This window comes from Perca fluviatilis, chromosome 21 (genome assembly GCF_010015445.1).
Source record: "Perca fluviatilis chromosome 21, GENO_Pfluv_1.0, whole genome shotgun sequence".
NCBI lineage: Eukaryota > Metazoa > Chordata > Actinopteri > Perciformes > Percidae > Perca > Perca fluviatilis.
Window position 1 is genome coordinate 19,430,451 of NC_053132.1, and position 24,290 is coordinate 19,454,740.

The following is a 24,290-nucleotide window of genomic DNA, read 5'->3' on the forward strand; positions in this document are numbered from 1 at the left end:
CAGTCTGTCTTCCAATAACTCATTTTTTAATAGGATGAGATCTTCCATGCTCCTTCAAGAACATCACAGTGCTTCTAGGAAATGACAGACTGACTATCCAGAAATGAAATTGACATTGTCTCAATTATAGGAAACAAATTATTCATATATTCAGTCGTTGCATGATACAGTGTTTAAACAACAGGAAATGCTCAGAAAGGTGAATAATACATTCACTACATCACTAAAAAGAACAAAGCTGATCCATACTGTTGAAGGTTTATCTCAACAGCATCATAGAGACCAGCTCATCTGCCTGGATACAACTTTTCATTACTCACCCCCATAGTGATCAATTTGGACAGATGTTGCCTGAAAGTCCATTTTACATTCCAGTTTTGGGGTTTTTATGCTAAATCTATGGCTAAATCATTTAATGTATCCAGAATTCTAGAATTAATCCCAAGACCCTACAACTCAACAATATAGTTAATTATATAAGGTTAAAAGCCCTTTAAGGCAAAGTGATCCACCACACATATAGTGTTATTGGCAGGGGAACTCTGGGATAGGCATTTTATTCAAAAATACTTTTACAAAAAAAAAAACTAATCAAATAAATAAAATGTGCCAATAAGTGAAACGTTGTATATTTTACAGATTGTTTCATGTAGCTGTGGTCAGGGAAGGGCCTCCATCATATTGAAGGTGACCGGCGGATATTTGGTGTTTTGGCTTGCATCAGGCCATGTCAGTCTATGTGCATCATGGTTGATAGAATGAGGATGACGACGGATAATACAGTTCAGAATCACTTCACATTCATCGTTCAGAATGACAATGATGGAGGCCATTTAAGAACTCTCTGTGCCTGCCCAGTCTCGGATGGAACGCAGCGATTTTGGCTCCCGTGATAATTCATCCAAAAGGAAAACACACACAGGTGCTCCACAGTTTTGATTTACCTCACTCTACTTTCAACACTGCCAGGAAAGAGTCGATGCAAAATAAAAAGCCTCCAATAGTGGTGTTTCTCTATAAAAAGAGAGGAAGAAGTCAGCCGGGCAGGCATACCTTCCCAGCAAACAGCAGTCCCACTATGGTGAAGAATATGGACAGAACGAAGAGTACGTAGGAGGAGCCCACCACTGTGTTGTTGGGGAGCTTATATGGCTGTCCTCCAACCTCGTTGATGTAGAAGCCCATGGGGAAGATGAGAGCAGCCATGCAGAACAGGACCACTGTGACAAAGGGGAAACGGATACAGAAGGAAGATTAACATCCAGCGATCCCGGGTACTTCTGCAGATCCAGGGAGTATGAGGAAAGAGTGTAGAAGCAGCTCAATACATTTGAAAATACAGAAATTAGGATTTAAAAAAAAAAAAATATATATATATATATATATATATATATATATATATATATATATATATATATATATATATATGGCCAGCTGTAACACCTGAATACCACGTGTTGAGAGTGAAATAGCTAAATGCATTGGATAAATGGTTGAAACAGTTAGCTATAAGTAATAAACAATGAAATAACTAATGGATAAATGATGAATTCACTCAAAGTAATGAATGCAATGGTAAAAAAACAAAATAGCTACGTAGCTAAGTAATAGATACACAGCTTGAATAGTTTGCCGAAGGAATGAATAAATAGTTACAACAGTTTAAAGAGTTGAAATAGTTAGCTAAAAGTAATGGATACATGGTAGAAATAAATAGCTGTGTCATTTACAGGGTGCTGGAGTTTATCAGACATGACAGTGGGGGGGTCCATCTGACAAAAAAAACCCCTCTGCTCTAGACAGCTGACTTGGTTCATTATTAAATATTAGGTTTTTCACGGCAAACCCCAAACCCCTTCTTTACCACCTTTGAAGGCTGCCCTCAGTATTGATGTCTACTCGTGAGAACGTGTTTTATAGGTTTCTGTATTGAGAGCCACATGAAGCACAGCTCCTGCTCTGGTCCTCTCTAATAGATAAACTAGGTCTCTATCCTGTAAAAATAGAAACCGGCCCATCAATTAGAGCTCCTTTGCAGTCACTTTGTCAAGATGTTCATAATTATCAGACTAAAAGCTTTCCTGAAATGAATCGCACAATTCTGATGTTGAGGTAAGCTCCATTTATTTCACAGCAGATTCTCAAGGAGCATCTCTTACTCCCGCAGGCATTTTATAAACTATAATTGACAGTTTTGCCTCCTCCTGCAGTTAATGTCCGACCCTGATGTGGTCCTTTACAGCTTAAAAGGTTTTAGCATATTAAATCAACTTTGATATTCGTAAATCCTGTTATGTAACGGCTGCAAACGACATAGAACAATTGTGCTGTGAAGGTAGCTGATGCTTTAAAAAGGAAAAAGACGCAAAAGATATAATTCCAGTCTTGTGATGCAGAACATTTGATGTTTAAGAGACGGCTTGTGTTTTGCTCTCAACTTTTAAGATTGTCACTTCCTGTTGGCTGACTATTGTGATCCTGGAATGTCATTTGATAAAAGAGAGAAAATTCGGTCTACATGTACAGTATATCTGGATTAGACATCGCATGGACATGGAGGTGCATGAATATACAAATTCTGACATGTGAAATTTGACACTATTGATTCAAAGAGAGCTGGTAATGATGGAAGAGGATGACAGCGAACACCTACTCCCTGTGAAGGCAATCCATCGGGCGTATCGGGCGGCCTCGCGGCGCCATTGTGACATCACCAGCAGACCACAGGTGACGGTGAGGGAGATGATGCCCAGGATGATGAAGAAGAGCGTGGTGATCCACTCTGGGGGCAGCTGCGGGGGCATGCAGGTCCGGTCTCGGCCGTGGATGGTCTGGCACTGGCGGACCAGACCCACAGTCAGAGAGCCTGAATGGAGACAGAGAGGGAGAACAGACGCAGCAGTTTACAAAAAACGCTTTTCTGTTGGATCCATCAATAAAAGTGACAAAATCAGAGGGTCAACTGTCTAAAAGCACAGCAGTTTGTTTTTTTTCACAGGAAAGAGACAGAGTGTGTCTATTAAAAAAAACAAAGCACTCCATTATTAAACTGTACAGAAAACCCCGCTCAGACAAACAACATAATCTGCTCTCTTTGGCTTAAGCCAGTCTATTATTATTATTATTATTATTATTATTATTATTATTATAATAATAATAATAATAATAATAATAGATAATTTTTGGGGGCTTTTCCACCTTTAATGTGACAGGACAGCTAAGTGAGAGAGGGGGAAGACATGAATGAAATCGTCACAGGTCGGATTCAAACCCTGGACCTCTGCATCGTGGCATAAACCTCTCAGCATATGCGCGCCTGCTCTACCCACTGAGCCAATCCGGCCACTAGCCAGTCTATTATTTCCCAAAGGACACACACCAGCTTCTGATAACAACAGGTAAAGTTTCAAAAATGCGTTTTACCCATGTATTACTACCCATGACCTTATATTAAAAAGGCCCTGAAAACCTATTTTCTCAATCAGCTTCTTTCTACAAGTGATGAGGTCCTATATGAACACAACACTTTCTGCCAAACAGTTGGGGTTATTTCACTTAGATTTGAGGTCTTTTTGTGTCTGTGCCCTTGAAACTGGTTCGAAGTGGGTGGAAAAATGTAACGTCACATTCTTGGATGTATTCATCAGGATTTAGCAACATCTGAATCAATATCAGATGACCGTTGTGGGGTAGTTTACTTCGGTTACCAGGCCAACGTATATCAAATGTCATCAAACCACATCCACACAGTCTTGATGAAGCCGATAAGATGAGTTTATATTATATAAAATCCCTGAGGATTTTCGCCCCCTGAACTTCAAGTTTTATTGTTGCTTGTTAAGTCATTGATATGGCATCTGAGAATGGCCGTGCTTGCAACAGTTTTTTTAATGCCATTATCTCGAGATAATCCACCCGTTATCACGGAAAGAAAGATTTTATTTCCTCTTATTACTAACTTTTATCAGGGATCAAGAGTGGCATCCCAGCATACATAGATGCAACTATAGCAATTGATTGAAGCTGAAAATGTCAGATCAAGTAGTATCCAACACTGATATTAAAAGATAAAACATTAGCCTGGCTTCACAGAAAATAACACATTAGCCCAGATGGTATTTCAGAAAGTGACAAAATAATAACTCCAGTCTACTGAACATTATATCCATTACGTTATAGCATATCGGTAGCTGGCAGCCTGTTTGATAAGTTTGCATGCTTCATACAAAATCAAACAAAATCAGCCTAATGCACAGCAACATGACATCATTTTGTTCATAGTGTTGACTCTGGCTGCAAGACATGATGACCTCCCAGGAGGCCCTCTGATTCCCCACAGTGACCGAAAAACATGTTGGTATGGAAACATTCTTATGGGCAGTGTGCCAGCGGCAGCAGTGACCCCCAGTGACTCGTCAATGACGTCAAACCAAACAGGCTCAGTGTTCTGGCAAAAAAAAAAAAAAGCATCGAAGAGAGAGAAAAACTGTAAGATATGAAGAGATCAATAATCCTACATCAGATCTGACGGCCTTTATCTCACAAAGCCTGCTGGGTGCTGTGATGTCAGGCAGGAGGGCTTCTGAACACAAACACAAAAACACACACACACACACACACACACACACACACACACACACACATCTTCTCATCGCTCCATTCAGTCCAATTAAATTCCCTTCCTCTTCATTTATTCTTTTGTCTCCCTCCTTCCTTTTTCATTCTTATTATCCTCAGCGAGCAGTTAGTGCCTACCAAGCAGACACAGAAGAAAGAGGAGCTTTACACATTTTATGGATTTATTCAGGGAAATTTAAACCCAGCAATTGTAAAATTAACATAATTGTCACAATGGCCAAAATTGCTAGTAACCAATATCACAAAGAGTGCAGGAAAAACACGGGGAAGCACTGAAACATCTTTTAATCATTTCATTAGGAGAAAAATGGCATGAAATAAGCTTCTTTAGAATAAACACCGGGTATTTAAAGCCATTAAGACCCCTCAATTTACATTTAACTGTTTAGTATCTTTAAACTATATAATGTGTAAAAGATATGCAAGTACAATTTTGGAGCCTAGAAAAATACAAAAAACTCCCATATCCAACAACCCTTGAAATATCATTATCATTGGCTTGAAATGGCTTCAGTTCCGGATAACGGATCCAGTTGTGGATGATGACACCAGGACCAGGCTGAAGGGAACCTCAGGCCTGAACCACACTCTCCTGCAGGCTGACCTGTCCCCCCATATACAGAGGATATCCTGTTTCCTCTCAACACATCCTTTCATACCACTGGGTGGGGGACAATGTAAATGGTGCATTCATTTCCCTGCGTACTGAACGTTCTACTGAACGTCATACAACAAAAAACAAGTCCAGCAGAAATGTGTTTTTGCTTCATGCCTATTATGGAAAGTGGGTTTTGTTTTTAATGAAAATATGATTAAGAGAGCGATAAGAAATACACTTAAAAAATGTGCAATATGTTATAGTCTATATTTACTTTATTAAATCCAAAAATGACCACAATATGTCATCAGATAGTAAGGAAACATGCTAAATTGAAATACTATCTTTTCTGACAGCAATGCTAAAGCCAGTTTGTTTCTCCTTTGAATATTCCGTTCCATGACGGAATGTCCGTTTGTGTTTTGGCCAGTGTGTTGTTATCATAGATATTGTAATCAACTGCCTATTTTGACAGCCTGGCCGGGTTGCCAGATATACCTGTAAAAAAAACACAAACCCATGGCGCTACAGCTGTAGTACAGCCATGGAAGCAGTAGTCTCGCATTACATTGCCAGACCTTCCTCCAGATGGAAGCAGCAAACAAACGAACAGGATCAACGGAGATAGATTCTACTCGACCAAAGAAAAAAACATGACATGTTTCTAAACCGTTGCATGACCAGAGACGTAGTAAAATCTGGGTAAATACTGGAGATGTATTTGAAAGCTTTGAGCCCAAATGTTTGCATACTTCTGAACAGGTGAGCATTAAGCTTCAGGCTAATTTATCACGGCTACAAGCTAGGGACGGGCCTTTTCAGTCATTTCAACGAATACTCGTTAGCATGGCTAACGCCGCCATGCTAACACTTGACAACTTACTGCTAATGTTACCGAAGGACCAGGCAAGCGGGCCATGGCCCAACCACCGTGACAGAGTAGACCTATGACAGAAACTGCAAGTTTGACTTCCTCATAATGGAAACATGCAATTTAACTTTGGGAAAACAACCATGTAAGTTAGCCTGTTGAAACGGTGAATAATTTTAAGCCAAGAAAGTGCACTGAAAAGAGGTTTTTAAGCGGTACCTCATCCAATTACTACTTTGTCTTTCCATTCAGTTTAACATTGTTTTTTTTTATTTTTCCAAGCAATATTTTTTTAATTGAAAATATCGTTAAATGTAAATATTTTTCATTAAGAGCTCAAGAAATATCCGTTTTGACAAATGTACAATTTCAAGATTTCACACAGGCCAGCGCATGCGCATTAAATACAGAGCTCGACCAGACAGATCACTCTTCACGACTACGGTCCGTGGTCGTGGATTTCTGTTTCTACAGGTTGCATCGTGTATAAACTCTAGTAAGTGAAACAACCATTTAATTATGCTGCTGTATTTAGTATGATATTTATGCCAGATCTTTAGCTAGTACCTATAACGTTTCGGACTTTCTCTAGTGACGTAAGCTAGATACGTATAGCCTGACAAGCCAGACCCACATCAAGATGTTGGGTCTGGGAACTCACCATTGGCAGGGCTCAATCCGAGGGACGGGATAAACTGTTATCTTTCAAATTCTCTCTACACGCAATAGGATAGCACTACAACCAAGCAGAGCAACGTAGAAGGCAGCAGAGCTAGTTGATAGATTAAACTTTTGCCGTATCTGGTCGGCAAAACTCCGAACACATCTTCCTTTTTTAAGAATGACTTAAGAATTCAGTGCCGTTCTTTGTTCTTTTCTCAAAAGAAAAGCTCAACTCCAAGTCTTCCAGAGTCACGGGCGGCCAAAGCCGATTCAAAAGACCGCTGTTCGCCAGCAGCAGCCATAAGCCCGCCCACCGACTCTATACACAATGTGATTGGCCCGCCCAGAGTTTGGTTTTTCCAGCTTGCAAGCCAACGAAGAGTTGCTAGACCCCCTGGCTGCAAATTACATTTGCAGCCGCTAGGGTGCGTCCAGATTTCTAGGCTAAGATACGTAGCCATATGTAACAATAGTTTGCGTGATGTTAGTTTAAAAATTTGATGTTAGCTTAGGTAACGTTACGTTACCATGTTGACTTTAATCAATGCCTGACCTATTGCAAAAGTGGACATAAGTTAACAAATTTTACCCATGGCTTATTTTACAACGGTAATTAACAGTTAAGCACTAAACATATCTTGAGTCAGCGTCAAAAGCCACCACGCTGAAAACCAACCTTGACACCATAGACTGTTAATATTAATGGACAACGCATCCGGTTCGGTGAAGTGCTGCAAATGCGGAAGTACCTTAAACCTGCATTCTATCTGAATTCCAGCAGGGGGAGACACGTGCGGTTGGCAAAAGGAGGTCGGTTTCTGTAGAAGTCTATGAGAAAGAGAATCACTTCTCACTTGATTTATAACCTCAGTAAACATTTTCATAATGACTTTATGGTCTCAATCGCTAGTTTTAAGTCTTCTGCAACACAGAATGATGTTAATTTATTATGGTATCGTTGATTTTAATTTTAAAATCGGCGATAAAGCAGGGGTTGTTTTAGGGCATGGCTATGATGTGATTGCCAGTGAAAACGTAACGTAGAGTGTAAGCAGCTCCTCCCTCACTCCTCCCGCTCGTCTAAAATCGTCACATCTGCAACCAGGATGGCTGCGCCCGTAACGGCAAACTCGACGACTCATAGCAGATCTCCACAAACCAATGGGTGACGTCACACATGCTCTGTCCACTAATTTACAGTCTATGCTTGACACCAACAGTCAGGATGCCGCTATTGTGTAGGAGCTAAGTTACGTTGTTTTTTTTCCATTCTGTGGAACGATGCACATGCTAACTTTACCAGTCACTCAATAATACATTATAAAAGGTTAGTTAATTCAGTTGATTATGAATATAACGTTAAATGCATTGTTTTAACGGTGTCTGTAAATGTAGATGTTGTACTTAAGTGTATAAACACTAACGCTAGGCTGAAATGTACAGCCCTTGCCTGCAGTAACGTTAATGGTGCTGAAAGACATCTAATAGCGTATAATTCACGCATAGTTTTGAGTAAGTTACCGCTCCTGAGTCCTGTTCCCTACTCCACCTTGAGTGAGGCGAGACTTAACGTTATAGTAATTAATATTCCCCGCCCTATTTTATTCCCATGTTATTTGTAAATAGCTGTTATAATTTGTAACCATTAGGTTATAGATTGCTGCTTTACTTCCATTATACTCATGTAAATAAAAGGCGTATGTCCACCAGTTATTGGTGATGCCACTTTTAATAATTAATAAGAAATAATTAACGTTAACTTCGTTGTGTAATGTGAGACAGGAGGGTTCAACGGGTGAGATGGGTCCGCTTTGATCTGAGCATCTCAAAATGATAAAGATGATGATGCACACAGCCTTTTATAATGTAATGTCAATTTTCGGTTGAAATATTAATTGGATGGCGCTTTCTACTTTGACTTTGCTTGTTGATGTTGTTTGCCCTCGCCTCAGACGAGTTTTGTTATTTGTAATGACAATGTTGGTTGTGTATAGAGGAAGTTATAAAGTAGCTCAGTGAAGAGGGAGGATAAACTCAGAGCAGACCATTGTAACCACAACACCCTGTAAAGCAACACTGATGCAGAAGTGCAGCGAACTGATGCAGGTCGTCAGAAAGAAGGCTGGAGCCGTTCAGGAGAAGACAAGGCTGCCAATTGTAGAAATGGTACAGACGTTTTTGTTTTTTTTCCTGCTCACCCTCATGTCCTCAATAATAATAATAATAATAGAGGTTTTTCAATATACATATTTATAGTCTGGGACACTGTCTCAGCACAGTTTTAGCTGGAGGTTTCATATACTTTTATTTTTCATGTTTTTCTACATGTTTATATGTGCAGACATCTGTAGTGATGTACATGGGAATTCTTGGCCGTTTTTCGTTACATTAATAGGGTTGATGCACTATTGACTTATATTGTAATGATTGTTATATCAACTGATAACATATATAATGTGGTATGATTGTTGGCTATAATGTCCTGCCCTACCCTAATGCTAAATTATGCTCCCTCCCCAGCTGAACCAGTTTAATTTTTACTATCTTGATGCAGGATACTGACACTGCTACAAAAAGGAGATTGCACATAAATGTCGTATAAATGGAGAAGCAGTGGAGGACCTTGCCAGATAAGGCTGTCTACTTCAGAATTTAGACTATGTTCACATCTATGTCTGAAAATAGTCTGAAGGCTAATTCCAAACAAAGCTGCAAATCCAATCCACTTAAATTAGAGTCCCATGCGCTGCTAAATTTGTACGACTGATGTCATATTATGGAGGTCTTGGAAGGCCATTAACCTAGGGGAAACCCAAGTTTATCAATTCCTGATTTCTTTTTTTTGAACTAATCTCTTAAACAGGTGTCGGAGAAGGAAGAGGCTGAACATTTCAGACTTCAGCAGGAAACCATGGCAATATTCGTTATCAGAGATGTACAAGCTGTACCTAGAGACATTGGCATCTTACTTGAGGGACAAGAGGTTCGGAGTGAGTTTCCGTCTGTTGCAAATGCTGTTGCCATTCTCCTGGGCCTCCTTTATGCCCTCAATCTGGAATATCCCAAGACTTGAAACTGACATTTGAATATATCCAGAAAGTCATCATGGAGCTGGACCCGAAAGGCATGACCAACCAAGTCAAGAGGCTCTATGACCAGCTCTGTAGAGCTTAATTTAGGGTTCCCACACATCCCAGTTCAACCAGTAAATGATGTCAAGCATGGAATCCCAGTTGAGATTATATTGCGATGAGACAATTTGAAACTTGCAGCTACTTGTAATGTGCAGGTCTGCAGCGTTCTGAAAGCTGCCAGTTTACACCAATGAGAAGAGACTGTGTATTATCTCCATAGCAACAACTCTCTGTACTTCCGTTCTAATTTCTGACTTCTTTAGGCTTTTTTCACAGTTGGATATCGTTTGTAGCACCATAAATACAATGAGGACAGAGATGGTGAAATACTTGACAGCTGTATTTCTAGTAGAGATGAAACAGAAAAAAAATTGTTTATTTCCCTAATTCGCTAAATTGTTCTCGAATAAAGCCTGTTTTATGTCTGCGGGGGTACGCTGTCAATTCGACGCACGACCATAAAACGGCCTTAAGGCTGTTTTCTAAAGGTCAATGTTGGGTTGCTAGCTCTTAAAAGTTAAAACACTCAATGTGGATGTGTGGAAGTAATGTATAGTTAAGTAAATAAATATTGATGTAGAGAACATTATTGCTGTAGTCTTTTTGGATTAGATTTTGGAGGAGTTAGATAATGATAAGGAATGTTCCATAATGGAAAAAATGTTTTAACTCCATATCTCTTCAAATATTTTTTATTAAATTGTATTTTTAAAAGTAAGAAATAATTGTTTAATTATATCTATTTGATTGGATAAAGCAAATACTTTCTAATACATATGAGTTCTTAAATGAGAAGTAATTGTTTGATTAAATCTATATCTTGTTTAGATTAAAAATAGAATTTTAAATTGACTTTTTTCAACAAGAAAAAATATACTTTGTGTCAAGTTTAATAAAATACTGTTTGAGGGAAGATTTATTTTTCATTGGCTCAAGTTAGAAAATACAGATGTGAACCATTACCCTAAACATTTTTAACTGGATAAATGAGAAAAAAAATGTCAGTGTGTGTCTGTTAGTCGGGTATAGAGGACTGTGAGTTAACGGTGTTTTTAGCGGTTGTTGCCGTATTTTAAGCCAAAAAAGTGTTTCTATAGAACCGATTATCAGGACATTTTTTGCCAGTTTGCAGATGATCTGTATCTGCGTTTTTATTTGCCTGATAATTGATAAAGTTTATTAAAAAAGTACGCTACTTTGGCTCCGCTAAAGCTCTGTGTCTGTTGCTACGCTTCGGTTTCACTCCCCACTGAGTCTGACTTAATGTCCCACAACACTATCTGACTATCTTTTAATGTGTATTATATTGAAAGTTTCTAATGTATTAAATAACTGTTTAACATTCCAAATATTTGTATTTTCACTGTAAATGCATATCGGATCCAAATATCTGTTTGATTAACTTCTAATAATCGGTATCGCTATCGATCACTAGTAGAGGACGCTGAGGTAGTGGTGTTTTTAGCGGTAGATGCCGTAATTTTAAGCCAAGAAAGTGTCTGTCAGTCGGGTAAAGATGACAGCGAGGAAAAAGTGAAAGCATTTATTTATTTATAGCAAAATTAGTCATTTTACTTTACACACCACTGTCTGTCTGTCAAGTGGCCAACCTTAACCTGTACTCCAGGTAACGCTTCGTAAACTCCTGCTCCTTCAAATCTCTCAACACCACATTCAGTAAGCACACCAAGTGTTAATGCTCACATTGGGCAATTACACTCTTACACACTCTCTCTCTCTCTCTCTCTCTCTCTCACTCACTCACTCACACACACTCTCACACACACACACACACACACACACACACACACACACACACCTACCTACCTACCTACCTACCTTGTGGTACAACAGCAGCTACAATAAACTGCAATCCCCCATGATGGGATTCAAAATAAGCATGATAATGGTGCATATTCACAATGAGCATGGGCTTATTATATTATCATTCTATTAGTTTGTCTGAGAAGAAAATATGAATTTTTTTACTTCCATGTATACACTACGCACTCAAAATAAAATGACTGAGCCTGAGGAACTTGAACTCTCTAGGTGGAAAGCATTACTCTCCCAGGAGGCCTAATTAAAAGTCCCACATCTTCATTTCCAAACAACACTTGCCTTCAGGTCATTACTATTCGGATAATTAAACAGGAGCAAAAAGCTTTTAGTACAGTAGAGTCATTTCACACCACTGTTTACCATCAAGGAATGGAAGGTAAAACCTTCAGAGTTTGAGTTGGGCTGAAAAACAGCCCATTTTGTACTATGACGATTTAGAAAAATATTTAGGTGTGTGGTTACTTGTTTAATTATGTGACAAAAAACTGCTTGTTATGTACTCAACTTGCAGCAGCAGTCAGTATTTTTTACAACATTAAATCCTGTAATAACCACTTGGCACGCCAGTTACGTGCTTACAGTATCTCTGCTCTACTGTAGCATTAGGATGGGGGCTGACCAGAACTTCTGGCAGCTGGGCATATACTATAGTGGTACTGTTGTTTGTCTGTCGGATCAGTATAAGTCAATGTTTAGCTTTTGGACTTTGCATCTGAACTTACTCCATTGCAATAACAAGGGAGGCTAACTGTAAGGAGAAGACGGTGGGATTTGGTAAACGCCTGTATTCAATGCTTTAATTCTAGGATTGACTGTACAATCTATGACATTTTAAAAGATCACATAGGTGATAATTAATAATTAAACTGACAACATATTACCAATATATAAAGCAACATATTAATAAAATCCTCTTATCTAATAAAGCGGGACGCCTCTGTGCGTCTGTCTTTGAAATATCTCCCGTTCATCCAATCTACTTCACACTTCGTTTCCTGGTTACCCAATGAACTTGGGGTTTGGATTTCGGAGCATTACAGTTTTTTTAAGATTGCTATGACAATTTTTTCCAATACTTTTAACAACTTTCCTAAACTCTTAGCACAGTTAGCACAACATCGGTCTGTGTAGGCTATACAATTAACACATTTCCTGTTGCTTTGACACAAATTGCATACAGTTAACACAAATTCACAAATGCTTTCACACTGTAAGTCAGAACAGATAACAAATAAACACAAAATATATCCCCTGCATTTTATTCCATTGCTTTTGACAAACAGCAGATTGAAGCTATGCAAATAGCTCAATCACAGCTGATTCCCATCTAGGAATCACACGCAGCTGTTGAGGTTCTTTCAATCGCATGACCATATGTTAGTACATACAGTAAAAGAGGACCTATTTGGGCTGATTTTGTGTGGAAAAGGAACAATAAAGATGAACACAAAGAAAGTAAGAAAAATTCCTGCACGAGGGAGAGAAAGACGAGTACCAGGACAATTTTGTCGTCTTCTTTTTTTCCATACAGTAAACCGTACATTCTATAAAGCTACTCTGAGATGGGTCATTCATTTTTTTTTTTATTGAATTTCTGCAGGAAAATAAACAAAATGCATACATTTACTAAACCCAACAAATAAATTTAGAGAGGCTTCAAGAGAAACTGCAGTGTAAAACACAATCTATGATTCAATATATATACAAATATACTATTGTCTATTGTATAAGGGTAGACCTTACACATATGAAATAATGCAGTTTCTGTAATTGCATCTGATGTTAGTGTTTTGTATGACATTGTACAGTGATTGACTAAATGTTCCTGTTGGAAGAGAACATGTTTTGGAAGAATTATTTGATTTTGAGACATGTTTGCATTGTTTTGGTAGACATAGTGTATTGTGTTAGTGAATTGTTGCATTTTGAAAATTAGTGTTAGAGTTTAGTTTTCAATGTGTGATTTTGAGCATGAAATTAACTGTTTTGCCAATTGTGTGTTGTAGATGTGTTGGTGTCTTAAGAGTTTAGGAAAGTTGTTAAAAAGTATTTAAAGAATTGTCACAGCGATCATAAAAATGGTGCCACCCCTCGAGTTGGGCCGTTTTCATTACTCAGTGCCAGACCCTTAATCTTTCGGATTTGGGTCTGGATTTCCAGGCTACTGCTAATTTATGACACTAATAACATTACCGTCTGCAAAACACCCCCGCCAATCAAATCCATACTTTGTTAACAGTCAAGCCTCAAAGCATGTATGGAAATGAACACAAAGTTAAAAATAATGACGAGACAGGACCGCCGTCATGACTGTGGCGATAATCAACATGAAATATCGCTGACGAAAAAGACAACACTAACATGTAGTTGAAAAAAAAACTCTTTATTTGCATTGCCTTCCACTTTTTCTTTCCGCCCCCCCCCCCCTCTCTCTACACACAGACACACAGAGTCCGGAGCCCGGCTGAATGTTGTCTCTGTACTCGGTTGGTTGATTAACGCAGGTGTTCTGATTAGCTCTCACAACGGGCCAGATGGGTAGCGCACTGCCATGACTCCGTGAGGCAACTGTCTGATTACTCTGATTTAATTACGATATTTTGTGATTAAATTCTGAATCTGCCATGTTCTCTGTCAGGTAAATGCAGTAGTACAATGTCTTCCTCTGATGTGGAAGTACACTGTAAGTCAGTAGGCTATACAGTGGAGTTGCATATTAAGTGGTTTGGGGTCCTTCTGTAAGTCATTTTGGGGTACAATGGGTCTGGAGAAAGCTACACGCAGCAATACCACAGGGACATTTTGAACAGGCACAGGACTAGTTATGATTTGCTCAAATTTAAGGGAGAACTCAAAATAAAGTATTTTGTGGCTAGTGGGAGCTGCCTAAAATCTGATAATCTGTCTCAAATTATGTCATTTAAGTCAGCGACGGTTGCAGCTGAAGACAACAACTTTGAAAACGAAAAATAAATTAGACCAGCTCGTCCGCTCTGCTTGAGGCTAGCGGCTAATACTAACACTTGAATCTCCAACAGAATTGTCAGTAGTCAAGTTGCATTGTGGATGATGTAGGCACAAGGAAGTGGAACGCATGGCATAAAAATAGACAATATTTCTGGTTTTGCTGCATCAATTTTGATACTTTTTTTTGTTTTTTGTTTTTTTAAACAACCCAACTGTCCTCACATTTTCATTCAAATATTGCAAAATCTTGATTGGATGTACATGACAACACCTTTTTACAGCTGAATACCTTCAAACCAGTAAAAAAAAAAAAAAGCACAGATACAAACAAATACTGAACTCTTGCATAATCAAAACTGTTCAAACTTTGGCAGAATCTTTTTAATTTTTTTGCGTTACTTACTTTAAGCCATACAGCAAGAAGCTTGATTGAGAAAATGAGTTTTTAGTTTTTAAAGTGCACTGTAATGACAGCATATCATATTATTATTTTCATACATATATTATTATATATAGTATGAGTGGCTCCTGGAGAGAATGCCCTGATGTTGTGGGTGCCACATTCCCTATTTTACATTGAAGGATAGGTGAAGATGTTCATGCAAGAACATGGCCATTTGAACATGTTACAATAAAATACCACAGAGCAGAGGGTGACACGACTAGCACAACTTTGTTACTTTTTAAAACCTTGGGGCTTTGGTTACATTTAGGGCTGCACGATATGAGGAAAATATGCGATTTGCAAATGTCGCGATTTTTTACTTGCAATAAATAAACTGATATTAAAGTGTACTCAGTTCTGCTACTTACTGCTCAAATAAAACAAACCCCTTGTTGAATTAAAAACAAATGAAAAGGAAATAATTTCCAACTTTCTTTTATTGAACAAATTGAAATGATTTGAATTGAATTTAAAATGCACCACAAAAAAACATTTAAGTGTGCAGTTCTCTGCTGCTATTTTCTTTCAACTAACACAACAAAATCTCTGAGTGACATGTCGCAAACTTTCGCAATGTGTTTATTGTGCAACGTTGATATCGCGGTGAGATAAAAAAAAAAAAAAAAAAAAGATATATTGTGCAGCCCTAGTTACATTTCTTGATCTTTGCTGAACTCAGGACAATTAGATACTGCATTATTATGGTTTACTTTTTGTTTTGTTTCATTGCCACTGAGTATAGGGTACACTGTAAAAATTCCATCCAATCCTCTAAACCTGTGATTCCCAAACCTGGGGGGGTCCAATGGGTCCCAAGATATACGATCACCAGATGAAGGACAAAATCTTTTATTTTTTTCTATTTCTTTTCTAGTGAATACGGGATACTTTCACCTCTCACAACCCATGATCACACAAAGGCCATACCCTGTGATGACATTGCTTACTTTTAAGGGGTCACAAGCCCAAAAGGTTGAGAACCATACTCATATGACAATGTTTGTGTGCAACTGTTTGCTTTTAAAGTGCTCATATTATGAAAAAAAACACTTTCTGGGATTTGGGGTGTTATTTTGTGTCTCTGGTGCTTCCACACGCATACAAACTTGGAAACATTTGAAAACATCCATGCTGTTTTGAGTGAGATACGGGTTTCTGAATGTCTTCTGCCTTCAGTCTCCGGGTGAGCTGTTCAAAATCTGCAGGGCTTTCTACGTCAGAATCCGAGACCAGGTGGCTAATCGTAGCATGCTAGCGCTAGCATGCTAGCTCGTTCTCAGTGGCAAAGCACTGCTACAACACACACACTATCATCTACAAAAGAGCTACTTACATGTCCCTGTTCTGCAGGTATTCCACACAAAGTTGGAAGTGCGCTCTTGTTTAGAAGAAGTCTCCCGGCTAATCCTGCCTTAAACAAAAACAGCTATCTCATGGGATCCTTACCTAGCTACTGCGCATGTGCGCCTCCCAACAAAGATGGGATAGAAGTGTGATGCCTCACTCTGTAGCTAAAACAGAGACCTTCACACACAGGGTGAAAAGAGGATCTGCAGCGGTGTGCAGTACAACAAAAATATGTTTTTTTTAATTAAACCATGTAAACCTATTCTGGTACAATCTCAAAATACAATTATGAACCTGAAAATAAGCATAATATGGGCACTTTAAATTTGTTGATTTTCGCCTGAAAACACTTTCTATGACATCTTTACCGACTTCTGACACAAACCGTATGCGCTTTTTCCTAAAATCAGGGTTTGAGCTGAGCTAACACAGAGGAGTGGAATAAAGTGGCAACAACAACCTACCAGCTGATCCTCCTGTGCTGATCCAGTCCGGGTTGACGATGCTGGCGATGGCAAAGATGTCTGCAGCGAGGAAGAGGCATCCTGATATCACGGTGAGTTTATCCATGTCGGTGGAAACAGGTGGATGTCAGTGTCTTATGTGTCTCACCTAAAGAGAGGCGGGACATTTAGAAGGCAGTAACCTAAAGCCAGCCAGCGTTAGGGAACTTGCGGTGAAGGGGTCGGCTTGACCCACGATTGGTCCACACATTGCGCTTGTTCCCCGGCGGTGAGATAATCAGACTGTTCCCTCAAATGATCCCCTTTTATTTAGTCCTCCAACAGCCGAGCCTGCCCCGACCTGCTGGCCCTTCTCCAGCCCAGGAGGAGAGGCTCGCTGCCCGTACTCATGGGTCACTTTTAGCTCCGGATGCTCCACCACATTCCGGTGATATTTGTAGAAAGCAGAGTTGAGAATTTGCTTTTTTAAACGCTGATTAAATCTCCAGCTGTGAAACCGAATTCATGCATGCAGTCGACTTATTTCCCGAGTCTGCATTGAGCCCCCGAGCTCTCTGTCCCCGTATGAAAGCTTCTGCTTTCCTCTGGACGCACGCAGACGGGTAACACCGCCCATGCTCAAAAGCGCGTTTCTGGAGCTTCAAATCTCCACACTCATAGGCTGAATACCGTCACTTATCCTCTTTAAAAAGCTTCACAAACGCATATCAAGTGTGTTTTTCGCAAGGCGGTGCTGTCCTCCCTCAGCAATGAGAACTAAATTCCAGGCAGCTCGCGTCTCCATTAGACAACTATCGCGAGAAAATCTGTAAATAGCTCCTGGTACTTTTTGCATCATCATGAATTACGAAGGGGTGACCATTTAAATGAGTCCCTAAAAGCATATCTGAGCCCATTTTGCAATTTAAGTTACACCCCGACATTCATGCAGTCCAATCTACAAAGTAGCAGCTTTCTTTTCTCAGAGCTAATACTCAAAAGTTGCACAAAAAAAACCCTCAAGATCCACTTGCCTGCTCTGGGGCTTTTGTATCTTCATCAGCCAATTGACTTTGCACAGTTGCCATGGCACTGTAGATGTTTAAAGTTTTCAAGATTCTGAGCACTTCACGGACTTCTAATCCATGCTGACTTGACAGTTCATCCTTATTTTGTCTAATTCGGTCAAAAGCTTCGGATAAGATCTCGAGTTAGGGTTGTTTTTGTGCTTTCTTTCAATGTCAGGAATGAACGCTCAAGCTAAAACTCTGAACTGTTACTGTATTCAAGACATAAAACACCACAACACATACAACTCTGTAAGGTAGATAGAATTTATTCATTATTTTACATCAGCTATACAGTTCACGTGGACAGATGAGTGGAGCATGACATTGTGATGCGCCAGAGCAGCATCGCCTAAAAATATACTGTTACAACACCTATAAATAGCCAGTGGTGTTATATCCCTCAGAACAACAGCATTGATGACCTCTGCTGTGTTTTTTTTTTTTGGTCAATGTAGATGAAACAAATTCTGCTTTGCCTTTTAGGGTTAGGTACAGTACGAGGTGATGAGGAAGACTTTAGATCTCATCCACAAAGGGTGTTTTGATCAGGTTTCCGCTGGATGCCATAGTCTTCTTGCCAGTCACAAATTTCTTGGCAGCCTGCAAATAAAGAGCAAGCAAGTTAAGAGCACCATTAATAACTATGACAGTTTATTTTTTAGATCGTAAATGAAAGACTCGGCACAATTTAAAATTGTTGACTAACTGAAGTAAATTCAGTAATATGTCTTACATTGGCGACATCAGTCAAGGAGACATTGTCAATGTTTTTGGAGACTTCCTCAGCGGAGCAGTAGGATCCCTCGACCAGAGCCTGAGTGCCCATGGCCTCCAGCAAACCCTCTGAAGTCTCCAGAGACATCAGGAACTGCCCCTTCAGCTGGGCCCTGCACAGAAGACAAAGACAAGCTCATTATAAAATACAATAGTGCAAGACTTTTAACTTGATGCATTTCCTTCCGATTGTCAAGTATGAGGGGGAAGGAGATGTTGTAATTAGTCCAGTTTATATCCTACTTTTCAGGGTTTTTTTTGTTTTCTCAGCAGACACATTAAATTATACTGTTTAAAAAGGAACACGCCGACTTATTGGGACTTTAGCTTATTCACAGCAACCCCCAGAGTTAGACAAGTCCATACATACCCTTCTCATCTCTGTGCGTGTTGTAACTGTCTGACGCCCCCAGCGCTAGCTAAGCCTAGTACAGATCCTGGAGGTAACCGGTTCCAACTAGCCTACTGCTCCCAATAAGTGACAAAATAACGCCAACTTGTTCCTGTTTACATGTTGTGATTTGTATAGTCACAGGGTGTACAAATAAGGTCACTATGCTTTTACCATCTAGTAATTGTTGACTCTATTTCTCCAACTCTGAGCAAACTCTCTCCTCACCACGGGGCTTCAGGTGCTGCGAGCAAATCACTCCGCCCAAGTAGCAGAAGTAGCAGTGCTTCGCCTTTCTGAGGATATAGTTCCTGGTTTGTATACGGTTAGAAGATGGCTGTGTCTCATATGACCTTGTTATTTATTTATTTATTTATTTATTTTTATATATATATGACATATTAAAGCAGTGTCCCTGTATGTCTTACTTGGCCCGAGTGAGGTCAGCAGCTGTGACTCCACCATCAGCGACAGCCTTCACCTCGGCAAGAGCGGCCCTAATCACCTGGAGAGACGGGGGGACATCTTATTGTTTCAGGGTTTTTTTCATAACAAAGACTGCAGCTACTTGGTTGAACAGACTCTTGTCATGACTTTGGGATACTTACATCACCCGCAACTGCAGGCTGGGAAATGGTGTAGATCCCAAACAGACCAGAGTCAGAGTAGCTCGAGTTGAAAGCACTGACCTGCTCAGAGAAAAAAGTACAAAAATGTTTTTACAGGTACTATTGAAATTATGATTTAAGCCAGTCAAGGTACCGTGGTGTGAAACGTTTTTAAAAGTTTATATTAGGAACTGACAACCACTCACATCAAAGGGGTCAGCAGTTGCCTTGGCAACGCCCTGGACCAGTTTGCTGGAGGCGCATGAGCCCCTCTTGACGTGCAGACCAGCTCCCAGCAAATGCTGCAGCACACTGAAGGCCAGAGCCTCGCTGGTGCTCGCTGCAGCTGACTCGCTCACCACCGCCGAGTGGACCAGACTGCTGAGGCTGGGCAGACGGATCTCACCTAAAGAGAGGAACTCGAGGCGTTACACATTTTCTTGGAAGTAGGAAAACTCCAGATGTGGCAACACACTGGTTTGCGACCAACATGCCGATTTTTTTTACATCGTCGGTTTAGCTCACCTCCACGATACTGAGCCTTGGCCCCTGTGGTGCCCGTCCCACTGCGGATGTTGAGGAATTGCTCGCCAACTTGCTTTAGCACCGTGTGGTCCACACCTGAAGGAAAGATGACAAACATCATACCCTTTATGATCTTTCAGCCAAGTAGGAAATGGGTATGTTACTTGAATGTGCATTCCCATTAATAGCGTCATCTTAACACATCAGGTTCAAACAGTACTGCTATCATTATAGGGATATTATGTTTAAAGTTTAATGACCCTTACCAAGTCCAACAAGAGCCATTCTTGCGCTTGTGAAATTGTTCTGGACAAACTGGTGCAGCTGGAGAGAAACAAAAATAAAAAAGAGAGGTTGAAATGGGTCTATTAACAATACCATAAGTCTTAAAAGAATACTGGAAGACTGGAAAAAATACTTACATGCCCAGACTGGATGTTGCCAACCATGTGGGTAGGACAGTACAGGGAGTTACAGAGAGCATTCTTGTAGGCAGCTTCATGCAGACCTTCGATCACACCTGGGGAGAATAGAAAGAGGCATGATCATGATGCAGTATTATGATGTTAAAGCTTTAAAGACATTTGTGAGGTCTTCTTAATTGACAAATCATTACATCTGCCTGTTTGGTGGAGACCCCTTACAAACTGAAAGTGATTGGATTTGGTTCACCTGTCTTAAGCAATCTGCTTTTGTGGCTTAAATAACAGATTTCTGTGGAAATTACCAGACTTTCGATGACCGAATTAGATGAAACGACTTCATAAAAATCTATGCAGGATGCTCCGTCATGTTTGCAGTAGATTATAGCCAGGAGAAAGTTAAGGATTGCTGCTTCCATTGTGGCAGTACTTACAAAAACAACTAGCCTTGTGTAACACACTTTTCTGATTAGCTTAACCCAAAAAGTGTAACAGAAAAAAATATTTTTCACAAGATTTTGTGACACCTACTGCTTGGTAATACCACGTACTGTAACATGCAGGTGGGAACAAAAAGCAAGAAGTTCTATGATCAACCAATGTGGACAAAAATGTGCCTGTGTCCATTGGAAGGGAAATAGAGCCCCACCTATTTGAGCACTCTGTGCAGCCTGGGCCTTGTCCATCTTCACTCTGGGCGTGAGGTCTGACACCTCCCATGGCCGGAACTCTGGGGCTGTTGTCACGTTGATCAAATACTCCATCACCGTGTCACTACATACAAATAATGAAGAGGGAGAAAAACGTGTTAGATATGAAGCGCTGAAACAGTGCCGTCACCCTGCATAACATAACCACTCCTGCAGAATAATCTGCCTCTCCAGTGAATATTCCTATGTACCAAACAGTCAGTGTTTCTTGAAAATATAGTGGAAGAGATCGTTGTCACATTATGCGGTCACCCTCATGTTATTCACAATAATTTAAGCTCAAACTACAAGTGCAGCTATCGTTCTTGTCTAAAAAAAAATTTCTCAAAACATGTCTCCTCGGACTAGAAACATGTGTAGTATCAATCACAACACTGATATTATTCAAAGACTCACACGTCATCTCTCAAGCAGTCAACGGTGTAGATCATGTTCTCTCTGGATGAAGTCACACTGCAAAGAATCATGCAGATATCGAGATAAGAACACTTTTCAATGAAAAACAAAAACAAAAAAAAACTTAATTCAATGGTTTGTTATGGCCTTTCTTGGAAGTTACTGACCTCAGGCTGCCTCCCACTGCCTCAACACCATGGCATATCTTGAAAGAGGAAGCTCCTTTGGTTGTCTAGAAAAGCAGAAAATGCAAGTTAACACCAAGCTGAGACAGAAGGCAAATATTAATTCTCGAAAATAAACCTTGGGTACATTCTGGCTCTTGTGCTTTATAGCTATTTGAATAATACTGTGTTAAAACTGGGGGAGAAAGGACAATCACATGCTTACTAAATTATCAGCGGTTCTTTGAAACTGTGGCAAACTGTGCCGTATCATACCAGGTTGGAGGCCAGCCGGAGGAGGTGGGTGACCCCCTGGTTGTCAGGGGTCTCATAGCGACAGCCGGCCTTGACAAACACTCCGATCTTGGAGGCTGGGGAATAGTTCTCCAAGGAGGCAATCACCAGTCCACTGGGCAGTCTGGTCACCTGGACAGAAAGACACATATAGAGATGTCCTTTAGTTTCATCATTTCCATCAAGTATAGATAAAAATGGAGTTAAAACATGTCAGCAAATATACACTTTGAAGGGTCATCTAAGATCATTAAGACATTTAGTTAGATGATTTGACATTTTACAGTTAACATGAGAAGAGACAAACCACTAAAGAATAAAACATTGGCAACATATGCCTTTATTTATTTATTTTTTACAGGCAAACCAACTCATCGCTTCATTCTCAGACCCAAAACCACACTGTCTGGACCCAGCCAACCTGTCCTCATCACTCCCCCAACATACATGGATATCCTTTAAGGAGTGGGCAGCCCCTGGAGAGAGCTTGAGGCCAGCAAGGGGCTGGGCAAGGGACTGGCCTGTTCTGGCAGCCACATGGAACCGTCTCTGTCAGAGAAGACAGCAACAGAAATCAACAAACACTGACCTGCACATCCTGCGGCTGAAACTTAACGTGTTCGCCGGCCCCAGTGAACTCCACCTTACGGGCAGCCTGGGCCGCGTAAAGCCTCGTCTGGGAAAATGGAGAACATGGGAAGGCGGGACATTACAATTAATGTGTTGCTGGCTTGCTGACTGACGCAAAGAGGAGGAGGGAAATCAGATGCATGTAAAAGATTGTGAAATGATGGGATCGGTTATATTTTCTTGACATGATTTACCATTCTCATACACAACCTACTTTCATAAAAATAAGAATTGTATTTAGTTTGTATATGCTTACTCAAATAGTACATATAGTAGCTGCCTTGGTGCTGTTGAAATACTGTGTCTTCTAGTTCTAATTCTTCATTTTGTTACAACTCTTACAGTAGACCACACATAAAGCTGATATTCTAGTAACATAAAGTCTATTTAGGATTCTTCTGGAACTTTCGCATGATCTTCTTCAGCTGATAAGAGTATTTGCATTTCAAGCCAAAACGGATGAGAAGTATATTAAGTGCTCAGAAGTATCTATAATTCCATGACAACTAAGCAAATTCCATCTGCTGATGAAGATCATGTTGTATGAAAGCTTAACAACGGCTACTAAATTGGATGGACATTTTGGTCTCTTAAGCTTAATGATAACAGACTTGACAGCAAATGTAAAAACACAAGTCTCAAATGGTACTAAAGTTGAATATTATGGATAATTGAACATACTTAGCTAAAATGTAAGGTAAAGCGAGCCGCACAAGCTTCAGCTAACGTCAACATTAGTTGTGGAGGGGATGCTAAGTCTACAAGAAGCTAACGTTAGCTCGCACATATCACTTCTCAGACCCTGAGTTGAGTAAATTGGGTTTTAAAGTAAGTTTAAATGTATAACGACCTGACATGTCTGGTGTTTATTATGTAACGTTAACGTTATCAGTTGAGTTAGCTAGCTAACGTAACGTTAGTGCTGGTTAAGCACAGTCACGAATAGCTGTTTCCTCGTCTGCTCTTCATCACACCTTGTGCGGTCATGACCCTGAATTTTCACACCGTCCGACAAACACACAAAGAGTGAAACAGACGGCTAATGCGTGAACAGCTGTCCCGACACACAGATATACAGGATAGTTAGCGGAGTCCTTACCGATAACTGACTAATTCCCCGAATCCCCTTCATCTCCCCTCTCTCCTTCAGTCAGAGCAATATGGCTGGCGTGAAAGTGCCCTACCCAGAATGCCCAGCGCGTTCCTTGCTCGCAAAAGTACCGCCGAGCCATTGAGCGTGCGCCCACTCTTGCCGCGGAGATGAATAGCGAGTAAACTTTAATGAAAAATTATATGAATATTTCGGCACTACACAGTCGGAAACTGTGCCGCATTTGTCTTGGCATTATACAAAGAGT

General features: G+C 40.1%; 2 protein-coding genes across 3 annotated transcripts; both read right to left on the reverse strand.

Annotated features, from left to right (window-relative positions):
- Window positions 1-5: 5 nt before the first annotated feature.
- Window positions 6-17,743, reverse strand: LOC120551325 (uncharacterized protein C16orf52 homolog B-like). Its single transcript, XM_039788647.1, has 3 exons — window positions 16,970-17,743; window positions 2,654-2,866; window positions 6-1,220 (listed from the first exon to the last, which is right to left on the reverse strand). The coding sequence occupies exons 1-3, from the start codon at window positions 17,073-17,075 to the stop codon at window positions 1,036-1,038; spliced, it is 504 nt and encodes a 167-aa protein (XP_039644581.1). The 5' UTR covers window positions 17,076-17,743; the 3' UTR covers window positions 6-1,035.
- Window positions 17,744-18,268: 525 nt separating this feature from the next.
- LOC120551323 (cytochrome b-c1 complex subunit 2, mitochondrial) lies at window positions 18,269-24,161 on the reverse strand. Of its 2 annotated transcripts, none has more exons than XM_039788646.1 (14): window positions 24,032-24,161; window positions 22,892-22,978; window positions 22,285-22,434; window positions 22,012-22,076; window positions 21,845-21,901; window positions 21,388-21,512; window positions 20,739-20,836; window positions 20,583-20,640; window positions 20,317-20,412; window positions 19,998-20,197; window positions 19,792-19,872; window positions 19,612-19,688; window positions 18,752-18,905; window positions 18,269-18,618 (listed from the first exon to the last, which is right to left on the reverse strand). In XM_039788646.1, exons 1-14 carry the CDS (start codon window positions 24,062-24,064, stop codon window positions 18,535-18,537), a joined length of 1,365 nt encoding a protein of 454 aa, XP_039644580.1. In that variant the 5' UTR covers window positions 24,065-24,161; the 3' UTR covers window positions 18,269-18,534. The 2 variants fall into 2 exon arrangements, with proteins under 2 accessions (XP_039644580.1, XP_039644579.1); XM_039788645.1 differs by lacking the exon at window positions 22,892-22,978 and adding an exon at window positions 22,750-22,851 and having other exon boundaries at window positions 24,032-24,148.
- Window positions 24,162-24,290: the final 129 nt, after the last annotated feature.

What these genes read in the sequence shown, in the direction of transcription:
- LOC120551325 (XM_039788647.1), bottom strand. Translation starts at nt 17,075, where the DNA reads ATGGATAAACTCACCGTGATATCAGGATGCCTCTTCCTCGCTGCAGAC. An exon ending in CAGCACAGGAGGATCAGCTG is followed by an intron (nt 2,867 to 16,969) that starts GTAGGTTGTTGT and finishes GTCTCCATTCAG; the next exon opens with GCTCTCTGACTGTGGGTCTG. An exon ending in ATGGATTGCCTTCACAGGGA is followed by an intron (nt 1,221 to 2,653) that starts GTAGGTGTTCGC and finishes CCTTTGTCACAG; the next exon opens with TGGTCCTGTTCTGCATGGCT.
- LOC120551323 (XM_039788645.1), bottom strand. Translation starts at nt 24,064, where the DNA reads ATGAAGGGGATTCGGGGAATTAGTCAGTTATCG. An exon ending in GCAGTGGGAGGCAGCCTGAG is followed by an intron (nt 21,902 to 22,011) that starts GTCAGTAACTTC and finishes GATTCTTTGCAG; the next exon opens with TGTGACTTCATCCAGAGAGA. An exon ending in CCTTGACTGATGTCGCCAAT is followed by an intron (nt 18,619 to 18,751) that starts GTAAGACATATT and finishes CTTTATTTGCAG; the next exon opens with GCTGCCAAGAAATTTGTGAC.